Source organism: Otolemur garnettii, unplaced genomic scaffold (assembly GCF_000181295.1).
Source record: "Otolemur garnettii isolate 467f Iridium unplaced genomic scaffold, OtoGar3 scaffold00128, whole genome shotgun sequence".
Classification (NCBI taxonomy): Eukaryota; Metazoa; Chordata; class Mammalia; order Primates; family Galagidae; genus Otolemur; species Otolemur garnettii.
In genome coordinates, this window is record NW_003852523.1 from 4792653 (window position 1) to 4804262 (window position 11610).

At 58.4% G+C, this 11610-nt stretch overlaps 1 protein-coding gene across 5 annotated transcripts in view; it reads left to right on the top strand.

Moving 5' to 3' along the window:
* The window catches only part of COL18A1 (collagen type XVIII alpha 1 chain), a 90064-nt gene extending 79244 nt beyond the window's left edge, over positions 1-10820 (top strand). For all 5 annotated transcript variants that reach the window (XM_023518131.1, XM_012810299.2, XM_003798096.3 and 2 more), the window contains 13 exons: positions 1297-1365; positions 1752-1794; positions 2180-2242; positions 4913-4956; positions 5163-5294; positions 5834-5978; positions 6096-6169; positions 6646-6774; positions 7561-7593; positions 8167-8412; positions 8773-8970; positions 9518-9633; positions 10428-10820. In XM_023518131.1, coding sequence (XP_023373899.1) covers positions 1297-1365; positions 1752-1794; positions 2180-2242; positions 4913-4956; positions 5163-5294; positions 5834-5978; positions 6096-6169; positions 6646-6774; positions 7561-7593; positions 8167-8412; positions 8773-8970; positions 9518-9633; positions 10428-10638 — 1503 coding nt within the window. In that variant the 3' untranslated portion in view covers positions 10639-10820. The remainder of the gene's footprint in view (positions 1-1296; positions 1366-1751; positions 1795-2179; positions 2243-4912; positions 4957-5162; positions 5295-5833; positions 5979-6095; positions 6170-6645; positions 6775-7560; positions 7594-8166; positions 8413-8772; positions 8971-9517; positions 9634-10427) is intronic.
* The last annotated feature ends 790 nt before the right edge of the window (positions 10821-11610 follow it).

Sequence of the window (11610 nt, forward strand, 5' to 3'; positions counted from 1 at the left end):
GACACACTCGTGCACTTACACTCAGGCACACGTGCACATGCACACGTCTGGCCTGAACCCATGGGGGCTCGTGTGGTTTTCTCAGAAAGGCACCCTGGCCAGCAAGGGCTCTGTGTGTGCCCCTGCCTGCCCATGGTGCCCTGCCCAGTGACTCACAGTGGGCCATAACTCACAGTGACTCTGCTATCTTTTGGGCCATGCCTTTTATTTCAGCAACATCAGTGGGCTGGGCATCTAATCAGAGATATGCTGCAAGGCTCAGGAGGCCTGCAGAGGTGCTACCCCATCCCCGCCCCACTCACCCTCTGGCCCCTGCATCTCTGGACCCTGCCACTCACCCTCCTAGCCCTGCTAGGTGGGGCTTGGATGCAGGGATTGTAAACGGCACCTCTGGCAGTCTGCACTTCTGATATTAGCTCTTGGGGCTTCACTCCTGCCTTGGACTAACGCTGGCTGCCGTCGTGTGAAAAAACTGCAGCGTCAACCAGGTTCTGAAATGGTGCTATGGGAACAGGCCACACTTGTCAAGAAGAGAAAGATGGGCCCTCAAGTTTTGTTCTCAAGATGGATCTCTCTTGCCTTGGGTGGCAGCAAATGCAGCCACTTGGCAGCCCTGGCCAACAGGTCTCCGGGGCCAGATCTTTCTGTTGGTCCCTCCTATTGGCCCAAGGTCTTGCCGCCACTGTCTGCTGCAGCAAGACAGTGAAAGGAGCCCAGGCCCCCCAAATGGGCTCACCTGTGAGGGAGAAAATGTGCATTCATGGCCAAGCCTGACCTTCCAGCCCCGGCGGTCCCCATGAGTGTGTGTGTGGCTTTCAGAACACACTGCTGATGTGACTAGAGTCAGAACCATTTACAGTCTTTGTTCCAATGCAAATTCCCACACATGTATGCACACAAGTTGCAGTCCTAAGAGTGGCTCCTGGGGTGCCCTTTCTGACTTGGGAATCCTCCCTGAACTGCACCCGTGTCTGCAGGGCATGGCCCCAGCAGCAGATGTGTACCAAAAGCCTCACTGCCCGTCCCCAAAGGGACAATCTGAGCATAGCTCTGAGCTGGACAGGGGTGGACCAGTTCCTGTTCTCAAGGAGCCCACAGCATCTTGCCCTTCTCCTCCTGGGTGTGCAGTCTCTTCACGGGGGTCCAGGGCACCTGCACCTCTACAGCCTGTCCTTGCTGTGGCCAAACGGCTACTGGGGAGGTCACCACAGAACACAAATGCTTCCTTCCTGCACCTGCCATTGTGGATGGGCTGGCTGTGAATCTGGCTGACCACAGCTTGCTTTCCCCACACAGGGAATGCCTGGCCCCCCTGGGCCTCCAGGGCCCCCAGGCCCTCCCGGGACTCCCATCTACGACAACAATGTAAGTCTTCTTGCACCCTCTCTTTCTGCCCCCCCCCCCCCCCCGTGGCACTTCATGTAGAGCCATGGGCAGCTGCGCCGTCCACCTAGGGCCTCTGTCCAGGGTGCTCCTGAAATGGGCCACCTGGTGGCTGGAACCCTGAGGAGGGCGAAGGCCTGAGTACTGAGTGTGGTGGGGCCAGGGCGCTCCCCCCTCCCCCCACCAAGCTGGGGGATGAAGGTACCACAGAGGGTTCCCATTCCAGACTTACTCCTCCCCTACTCCGTGCCAGTGTGGCCTTGGAGAAGGCACCAGGGACTTCTGGGCTCAGGGCCCACTGGGTGGCTGGTGGTCTTGGTCTCCAGAACATTGTCCTTCAGCAGCCACCTCTGGGCCCCTCTCTGCAGGCATTTGTCGAGTCTGGCCGGCCTGGGCCTCCAGGATCACCAGGTGAGCACCCTGGGCTTGTAGTTAGAGAGAAGCAGTTCCGGGACCTTCTACAGATCTTTTTGACCCTGGATACCAGCAAGAATCCCCCAGCCCCTATCCCAGCCTCACCCGGCATGGCCTCCCAGGCAGCCTGGCCCTGGGGTGACCACCTATCTGGGCAAGGCAGGGCAGAGGTTGCCCAGTATCAGTGGCCCAGGTTTCTGGTATCACCTATGGGGCCTCTGGTCTTCAGGAACCCCTGTCCTCTGTCCCCAGAGTCCATCCAATACCCCCTCCAGGTCCAGGCCCAGCCCTGGGCACAGTGGGTGTGCATGGGTAGGAGGGCATCATCCTGGAGGTGTTTTGGTATGTTCTTTGACAGGCTCTGGGGTCTTTGCTTTTCCAGGGTATCAGGGGGCTCCTGGACCAAAGGGTGACAAGGGAGAAGTGGGCCCACCTGGACCTCCAGGTAAGTGCTCTGGGTGCTCCAGGCTGGGTGCTCTGTGCACCAGCCCCAATGGGCAGGGCCCTCACAGGAGCCAGGCCTGGAGGGCCGCAGAGATGCGTGCCTGTCACCCTCATGGCAGGGCTGGGCCACCGGGCAGAGGAGACACCACCCTCAGCCTGCCAGACTCCCCGTAAGCAGTGGCTGATGGTCGACACCAGAGGACCCACACCCAGCCCCGCGTGGAAGCCATGCCTGGCAGGTGGTCCTTGGGTGAGGGCACTCCAGCACCGCCTCTTCTCCCGGTGCACAGTGAGGACACTCTGCTGAGTCCCACTCCTGCTGAGGGTAGGTGGGCTGGCGTTGATGCACCACACCTCCCAGGCCGGGCTGAAACCACCAGGCTGCTTGTGAGCTGCACCCCAGGCCCATACCAGCCCCAGCTGGGGCTATTCCCCCCTGGGAATGGACTGGGTGAGTGGAAACAAGGTGCATGGACTGGGCAAGCAGAGGCAAATTGCAGGCTAGGTCGTCCCTGACCCCAGAGATGAGCACATGGAACAACATGCCCCAGGAGCCAGTGTGAGGGCCCCAGGGCCCCAGCAGGGCAGCATCTCGGGGCAGTATGGACAAGAATTCTCCAAAATGAGGGACATTCCAAGAGCTTCCCACATTCCAAAGATCAGCAATGAGAGCAACAGGGAATTTCTGAACAAAGATGAGGCAGACCTGATGTGGGGGGAGTGCGTGTGCACATGTGTATAGGGGTGTGTGGTGTGTGTGCATGTGTGCTGACGTGTATAGGGGGTGTGTGGTGTGTGTGCGTGTATGCTGATGTATGTATATGGGGTGTGTGTGTGTATATAGAGGTGTGTGGTATGTATTCATGTGTGCTTACATGTGTACAGGGGGTGCATATGTGTGCATGTGTGCTGATATATGTATATAGAGGTATGTGGTATGTGTGTATAGCAGGTGTGTGGAGTACATGTATGTGTGCTGATGTGTGTATGTAGAGGTGTGTGTGCATGTGTGCTGATGTGTGTACAGGGTGTGTATGCATGTGTGCTGATGTGTGTACGGGGGTGTGTGGTGTGTGTACGTGTGTGTGTGGGTGCGGTGTGTGTACATGTGTGTGTGGGGTGTGGTGTGTGTACAGGGGGTGTGTACATGTGTGTATGGGGGTGTGTGGTGTGTGTGCAGGGTGTGTGTGTAAGCACGTATATGTGTATAGAGTGGTGTGTGTATAGGGTGTTTAGGGGTGTGTGTGTATTCAGGCACAGTGTACCCTCAGGTGAGAAACATGGCCTGAAAAAGAAGGAATGTGATAAAGGAACAAGTCTGTCAGAAAAATCCAGTAATTATGAATTACAAATTTCTGTGCCTCAAATAACAGCCTTAAGGTACAAAGTAAAAACTGACAGAGCTTAACAGACCCATGCAAATCAGTTGTGACAGAAAGTTTTAACCCAGCAAATGGGAGATCTGAATAGCATGGTCACAAGCTTGACCCACGACATCTCTGGGCCATGGACTCAGCAGAGGGACAGACTGCCCAGTGGGCCAGGGTGTACCAAGCACATCTGCAGGTGCCTGGGATCAAGATCTCACACGGCATGGTGGACCCCAATGTAGAGCAGCAGACTTTAGGCAACATGTGAGCAAGGAGAGATGGACACGAGAAACTACCTAGCGGCGAGGATCAGCTGGAGCCCCGTGCTGCCAAGGTGGCCTTGTAGGGTGGAAGCTGCAGACTTTCAGGCAATGGGATCCTGCCGCCTGTCACCTCTGCAGAAAGGCCTGGGCGGAGCGGGCTTGGGATTAAGCAAGGCTCCAAGGCCCCAGTGACTGCAACTATGGTCACCCCATCCCCAGTGAGGGCACCTGAGACTATTTTGCCCTGGGTGCAGGGAGCCACCTGCCCAGGGCATGGCCTGGGGGTGGGCATGGCCTCTGGCTCCCACCAGGCACTCAGGGTGCAGGTTTCAGAGTCAGCCCAAGGCTGCTTTCCCACCCAGAAGGAGAGGGTTTTGTTAACTGTTGACAAAATTATAGCCTTAAATAACAGGTATTTCTAAGTATCCAGCTCAAGTAATTAGAAAACAAACAGTGAATGTAGTTTAATGAAAACAGATGGACATATTAAAATGGGAAATGAAAAAAAGTGTATGATATTTATATCTGTATAAAATAGGAAGCACCAGGAAGCCCCAAAATTAAGTTAGGTCTTGGGAAGGCTGAAAATATTCAGATGCCTCTGTCAAGACTGATAATACAAAAGCAAGAGAAGTGACATTTCTGCTGAGGGGCATCCAGAGGGTCTCTGGGCCCTTGTGAGCATGCAGAGGGTCCCTGGGCCCCGTGCAGGTGGAGGAAGGAAACATCTCACTGTTTCCACAGACCACATGTCCCCTGTAAACAACCCAAAAGGATCTACAAATAAAGTGTCAGAATTAATAAGTAATTTACCAAGGTCACTAGGGAAGGGCAATTTAAAAAAATCAGTGCCTAGTCATAAACAATGAAAAATATTTTTAAAAGACACTATTAACAAAAACATCAAAAATATCAATTAGGTAAGAATCCACATAATAAAATATGTAGGCTCTATAGAGAGAAACACAAAAGCTCCGTGGGGTGGGGGGTGAGCATGGGGTGCTTTCCCTGGGCCCACCTGGTCTCCCTCCTCCGCAGGGCAGTTCCCATTCGACCTTCTTCACCTAGAGGCTGAAATGAAGGTGGGTAATCCCTGGGTTGTCCTCGCTGTCCCCCACAAGGGTGCTGGCTCCCTGGAAAGTCCCTTGGGATATTTTCTGGGGCTTGGCTGAGGTGGCAGGTGGGAGCTGAGCCCTCTCCTATAGGGCCTACCAGGCCTGGGCTCCAGAAGCTTCCAGCTGCCCCCTCCCCCTGGGCTGTGTCTCACACACACTGTTTTCTCCTGCAGGGGGAGAAGGGAGACAGAGGGGACACTGGACAGAAAGGCGAGAGGGGCGAGCCGGGGGGTGGTGGCTTCTTCGGCTCCAGTGTGCCAGGCCCCCCCGGCCCCCCAGGCCCTCCAGGCTACCCAGGGGTCCCGGTAAGCTTAGGCCCAGGCAAGAGCAGGTGCCAATGTTCTGGCCTGTGCAGACAGTTTGTGGCCCAGATCCAGGTCCTAGAGCCCAGGGCAGGTCCAGGTGGCCACTGATGCCCCCAGGCCAAACCAGCATCCTGTGGCCAAGCCCCCCAGCAGCCCTGCATTTCCTTGCCCCCTCATGGAGCACTCCGCAGGTTGGAGCACAGCCACACTGCCAGGACCCCTCATGGCCCTTGGTGCTGCACCTGTGGGCCCTTCTTGAGGAGGTGCCTCCAGTCTTGGGGAGCCATGTGGGCCCAGGGGACTATGGGCAGTACTAGGTCAAACCCTGTCAGGGCTTGGGACCCCATCTGCCTAAGAAGATGCCAGGGAACCAGGCTCAGCTTCTGCCTAGGGGGCTTCCAGTCCCTGTCCCAGGTGGTGTGGGAGGGGCCTGGGTTTCCCAGCCCATGCTATGAGCCTGAGGGTTACTTGGAACATGGGGGTTCTTGGCGAGCACAGCCCCAGCCCTTCATGTGGCAACGTGTCTCTGGTTGTCCTAGGGCCCCAAAGGAGAGAGTATCCAGGGCCCGCCTGGCCCACCTGGACCTCAGGGACCCCCTGGCATTGGCTACGAGGGGCGCCAGGGCCCCCCTGGCCCACCAGGCCCACCAGGGCCCCCTTCATTTCCTGGCCCCTACAGGCAGAGTGAGTTGGGGAAGGAGTGAGTGGGTCAGGCAGGGTGTGGGTTGAGGCAGAGCCCACTGGCCCCTACCCCGTGGCCACCAGCAGCTGCTTGTTCCCACCTGGGTTTCCCTTTTGCAGCGATCAGCGTTCCCGGTCCCCCCGGGCCCCCTGGACCCCCGGGACCCCCTGGAATCACTGGTGCTTCCTCAGGGGTAAGCAGCTCATGTCACCGTGAAGGCTTGCACACTGGACAAGCCTTGCTGGGTTGCTCTCACCTCCCCATGTCCCTCACCCAATCACAGAACCCACCGGTCACACCCTTACCCCCAGCCCCAGAGTCCTCAGACCCACAGACACCCGTGCTGTGATGGCCATGCCCAGCAGACACACAGGAAGCCAAGTGGAAGTGGGGTGGAGTCTGCGGGGGCCAGGGAGGAGAACAGCCTGTCAGGAAGCCCCTGGGGCTGGTCCACTGTGCATGGAGGCAGGGAGCAGTGTAGACTGAGGATTTCACCCTGCTCACGAAGGTGGCCACACAACACCCTGAAGTGCCCAAGCCGGCCCCTCAGCCCTGCCCAGTCCGGACCCACGGGTCTGGCAGCTTCAGCCAGGCCAGTGGGTGGCGCCTTCTCTTCTGTCCTGCTTGTCAGCAGCAGGGCCCCAGCGCACTGGGTTTGGATTCCAACAGGTGCGAGTCTGGGCCACGCACGAAGCCCTGCTGGACCAGGTGCACGAGGTGCCTGAGGGCTGGCTCATCTTTGTGGCCGAGCGGGAGGAGCTCTATGTCCGTGTCCGAAATGGCTTCAGGAAGGTTCAAGTGAGTTCTGGTGAGGGTGGGACCAGGAATGCAGGTGGAGGCCAGGCCTTGTGCAGGGACCCAGCAGGCAGTTGATGGCTTCTCATGTTTTGTGTCCATTTAAAGTTCTGTAAACTGCCTGGTTTTACAGAATGGGGGAGTAGGTGACACTAATGTGCTGGTGCCGGCAGCTCATGTCACTGTGAAGGCTTGCATGGTGGACATGCATGTGAATAAGACCAGGTGGCTTACAGGAGGAGCATGGGTGGCATCACAGAGCCACACAGCCCCGGCAGGATAAGAGGGGCTGCTAGGCTTTCCACACTGCATAGTAAACTTGAGATAAGCATGGCTGTGGCTGCAAGAGCTGGTCCAGGTGGGCGCAGTCAGGGCTCTTGGGTCCCTGCAGGAGGCCTGTCCTTTGTAGGGCACAGGTGGGGCAGATGAATGCCAGCCTAGGGTGCCTCCTGTCTGACCCTGAAGAGTCTGTGCTGGTCTGTGTGTTGATGCGGACCCTGAGCTATGGGCAGCGCCCACTCCCTGCCCCTCCCCATCATGATCCCACTCTGACCTGGCCCGGGCCCTGGTGTGCCCACTTCAGGCCCTTTATCCAGCCAGGCAGAGTCTGTGGGTCTTGGCAGCAGGACTGACCAGGTGCCTGCTGTGTGCCAGCTGTCCTTGTGGGCACTGGAAGTGCAGCCTGGGCCGCGGTAGCATCTGCTTTGTGACAAATGAGCTTTGGGGAAGGCAGGGCTGCTGGGGGTGGGTGCCTGGGTTGCTGGAGTAACCCCTGCCACTTTCTTCCAGCTGGAGGCCTGGACGCCACTCCCAAGAGGGACGGTATGGAGCATTTTTCTGTTTTAGACTTGGCAGGTCAGGGTGTGAGGGGTGTGCCGGTAGGGGTATGCTCAGTCTCAGGTTTCCCAGGGAACTTGGGTACCTGGAGCCTGGTGTGACTCACCTGTAGCGGCCCTGCTGTGGGAGGTGCCAAGACACTTGTGTCTTCAACACAAGACACTTCCTCGGGCCAAGACCCACATTTCATACCTGTCTGTCCACCTTACCCACAGTCAGGCACAAGAGTGGATGGCTCTGGGGCATGTGGGCGGCATCTTATGTGATTCCGTGAGCAAGGGCTGTGCAGTCCCCTACAGCCCATCCTGGGGTAGAAGTTGCCACCCAAGCTAAGTGATGTGTGTCAGGGGCAAGAAATGCCTCTGTGCACGGTGGGGCCCAGGGCTGCCTGAGCAGAGGTGTTTACCCATCCTGGTGGGGTGCCACCTCCTGCTCCCCCGCCCACCCTGGGGAGCACAGCCCCACGCACGGAGAGTGCAGAGGAGGTGCAGGAGGGCGTCCTAGGAGAGAGCACCTAGACTCCAGTTGCTGAGCCCTCACAAGCTTCCTGACCTGCAGGACAATGAGGTGGCTGCCCTGCAGCCCCCACTGGTACAGCTGCACGACAGCAACCCACACCCCCGGCGGGAGCACCCCCACTCCACAGCACGGCCCTGGCGGGCAGATGACATCCTGGCCAGTCCCCCGCGCCTGCCCGCCCCGCAGCCCTACCCTGGGGCTCCACACCACGGCTCCTATATGCACCTCCGCCCAGCACGCCCCACAGGCCCACCTGCCCACACCCACCAGGACTTCCAGCCGGCGGTGAGTGTCCACTGGGCCTTGGAGGAGGACATGGATTTTTCAGAGGTCCAGGGAGGTGTCTGGGGCAGGCCAGGCCTACTACTTGCCCACTGGAAGGCCTGTGGTTGTGCACAGAAGGTAGGGCCCTGCGAGGCTAGTGCCCACTCATGCCTCACTGCTCTGGACCCAGCATGCTGAGGACTAGGGCGTACCGGGGCTGCTGCTTGGGCCAGTGGCACCCAACATCACCTGTGCTGCCCTGGGCCAAGGGGTCTGCAGAGCCACACGCAATTGTCAGGGGGTGCAGGAGGCCACCGGGGACCTGACTGAGGGTGAGGGGGGTATCTGGTATAGCCCCTGACCTGCACAACCTCTCCACAGCTCCATCTGGTTGCACTCAACAGCCCACTGTCAGGTGCTATGCGTGGCATCCGCGGGGCCGACTTCCAGTGCTTCCAGCAGGCACGAGCTGCGGGGCTGGTGGGCACCTTCCGGGCCTTCCTGTCCTCACGGCTGCAGGACCTCTACAGCATCGTGCGCCGCGCTGACCGTGGGGTTGTGCCCATTGTCAATCTCAAGGTGGGTTGGCCAGATCTGTGGCTACGGCAGATCCTCACATGCACTCAAGCCTGACTCAGGTGTAGGGTCACGGCACGGGCTTACCTCGAGGGTCTGTGGAGGCCACCGTGGGTGTCACCCTCCGGAGAACAGGAGCCCACATCTACACCCCATGGGCTACCCCACCCTGGGCTATGATCCCTGCTCCCTTGGCAGCACCCCCCATAGTCCTGATGTCCATCCCACCGGGATGCTCTCAAGGAGGCAGGGCCAGGAGCATACACTTTTGCATGAGCCTAGGGCAGAAAACATTCCTGGGCAGTATTCCAGGGCTCCTTTTCATGACCTGGGCTGTGTTCTTGGTGCCCTGAGTGCACCTGTGTCCCTGGCACCAGCAGCAGAGGACCCACAGTCACAGGGGGCCAACCACCAGCTGATAGGCTGGGTCCCTCCACCTTAGGGTCCCCTTGGGCTGCAGGGGCTACCTGGCTGTGGCTATGCACCTGCCTTGTTCTTGGGCAGGATGTGAGCAGGACCAAGGAGCCCCCACACTGTCTTTCCCCTGCAGGACGAGGTACTGTTCCCCAGCTGGGAGGCCCTGTTCTCGGGCTCCGAGGCCCCACTGAAGTCCGGGGCCCGCCTCTTCTCCTTTGATGGCAAAGATGTCCTAAGACACCCAGCCTGGTAAGTCTCCAGGTTGGATGGCACAGCAGCTTCTGAGAGCCCCAAGCAAAGGGGTAGTACTGTGTGTCCTGTGTTATGGTACCATTCATGATTATGTAAGAACAGTGTGGTTCTCCAGACACCCAAGGTGCTCCTCTTATGCACAGCTGACAAGGCTGCAGGCACCTCTGATGGTTTCACCAGCTTGATGCCCACACGTAAACATCACAGTGAATTAGTCACTGAGAATAAACGCAAAGGGCCATTCTAAACGTAGGCGAGCACTTAGAATATTGACAGAAATTACCAGAATGCCCTCAAAAAGACTTCATGCCAGATGTCCCTCTGTCTGCCAGGCGAGGGTTCCTATTCCCCAGTGCTCATGTTTTTAGAGTGCCTTCCAGTCACACAAGTGTGCCCCAGAGGAGCCAGGTCTTTGGCCATCTTCTTACCGAGATGCACTTGCTAAGGGCCATCCTTAGTCCCTGACAGGGGCAGGGCTGGGCCGTCCAAGGGGCTGGCCAGCATCTGGGACCTCTGGCAGGCAGTGTGTTCCTGGCAATGTGGAACAAGGACACCTTTGTCACCCAAGGGCCAGGTCCACTTGGACCTGGTCCAGCCACAGCACCTCTGCCTTCTATAGCATAGGCAGTGAGGAGGAGCCCCTCAGAAAGGCCCCCAGAAGGGTAGCAGTGTGGCCTCCTGATTGTTGGACCTCCTTGGCTCTGGGTACCTCCCCTTCCTGGCCCAAGGTTGGCTTCTGCCCTGGTGGGGGGCAGATCTGCACATGACTAACAGCACACTGCATGTCGCAGGCCCCAGAAGAGCGTGTGGCACGGTTCAGACCCTAATGGGCGTCGGCTGACCGAGAGCTACTGTGAGACGTGGCGGACAGAGGCCCCTGAGGCCACAGGCCAGGCTTCCTCACTGTTGGCAGGCAGGCTGCTGGGCCAGAAGGCTGTGAGCTGCCATAGCACCTACATCGTGCTCTGCATTGAGAACAGCTTTGGGACTGCCTCCCAGTAGGCCTCTGTCCAAATGTGCACGGCTGGGAGGACGGGTGGCAGGGGCCAGAGCAAGCCCTTGCTGTGGACAGGGAGCATCTGGCCAGCACCCTGGGGACCTGGCTGGGGCATGTCCTCGTGTAGATCACATTTCATGTAATCCTCAAGAAATAAAAGGAAGCCAAAGATTGTATTTTTTAAAAAGTTTAAAACAGAAGCTTGATGCCAAGATGCCCCATTTCTTGGGGGACCTGGGAGCCCACAGGCCTGGGCTGGTCACCTGAAAGTGCTGTCTTCAGTGCCAAGTGGAGCCATCTTAGTCCACATCAGACCACAGCTCCATCTCAGCCAGAGGCCCGCTCCGGGATTCCTGTTCTGGGAGCTATGCCCCTGACATTGGGCTCTTCTGGGCCCTCACTCACCTGTCAGGCGCTGATTCAGTTTTCTGCCTGGCACCCTCCTGTGCATAAAACCCAGACCTCCACAGACCCAGACCTCTGGTGGGGCACTGGGGCCAGGTCATGCTCCACAGGAGGCCTCCCTTCCCCTTCCCTGGAGCAGCTGCACTAGCAGCAGAGAACATGCTCAGGTCACCAGCCTTTCCTCAGCCCTGGTGTGGGTGGGTTTCCAGCTGTGGCCTGTCCCCAGCACTGTATACGGCTGGGAACACAGACTGCTGCCTGCCCTGGCATGTGGGGCCTCTCTGCCCCTCGATGGCCTCCCAAGTGACCCGTGAGAGAGCACACACAGCAGAGAGCCCAACTCTGGCCACATGTGGCTGGGAGTCAGTGTGTGGCAGCTTCCTGTCTGGGAACCTGTGCCTTGCCTGGCCCCTCTTCCAAGGTGGGGTGCTCAGCACTGACTCCTACCCACTTAAGCCCAAAACAGCCCCAACATGCCAGGTTCCTGAGTTCATCTGTGCAGAGCCACAGGGCTCTGAAAACCCAGGGAACAAAGGGTTAGCAGCTCAGGGGCCCCGGTCAGTGGGCAGATC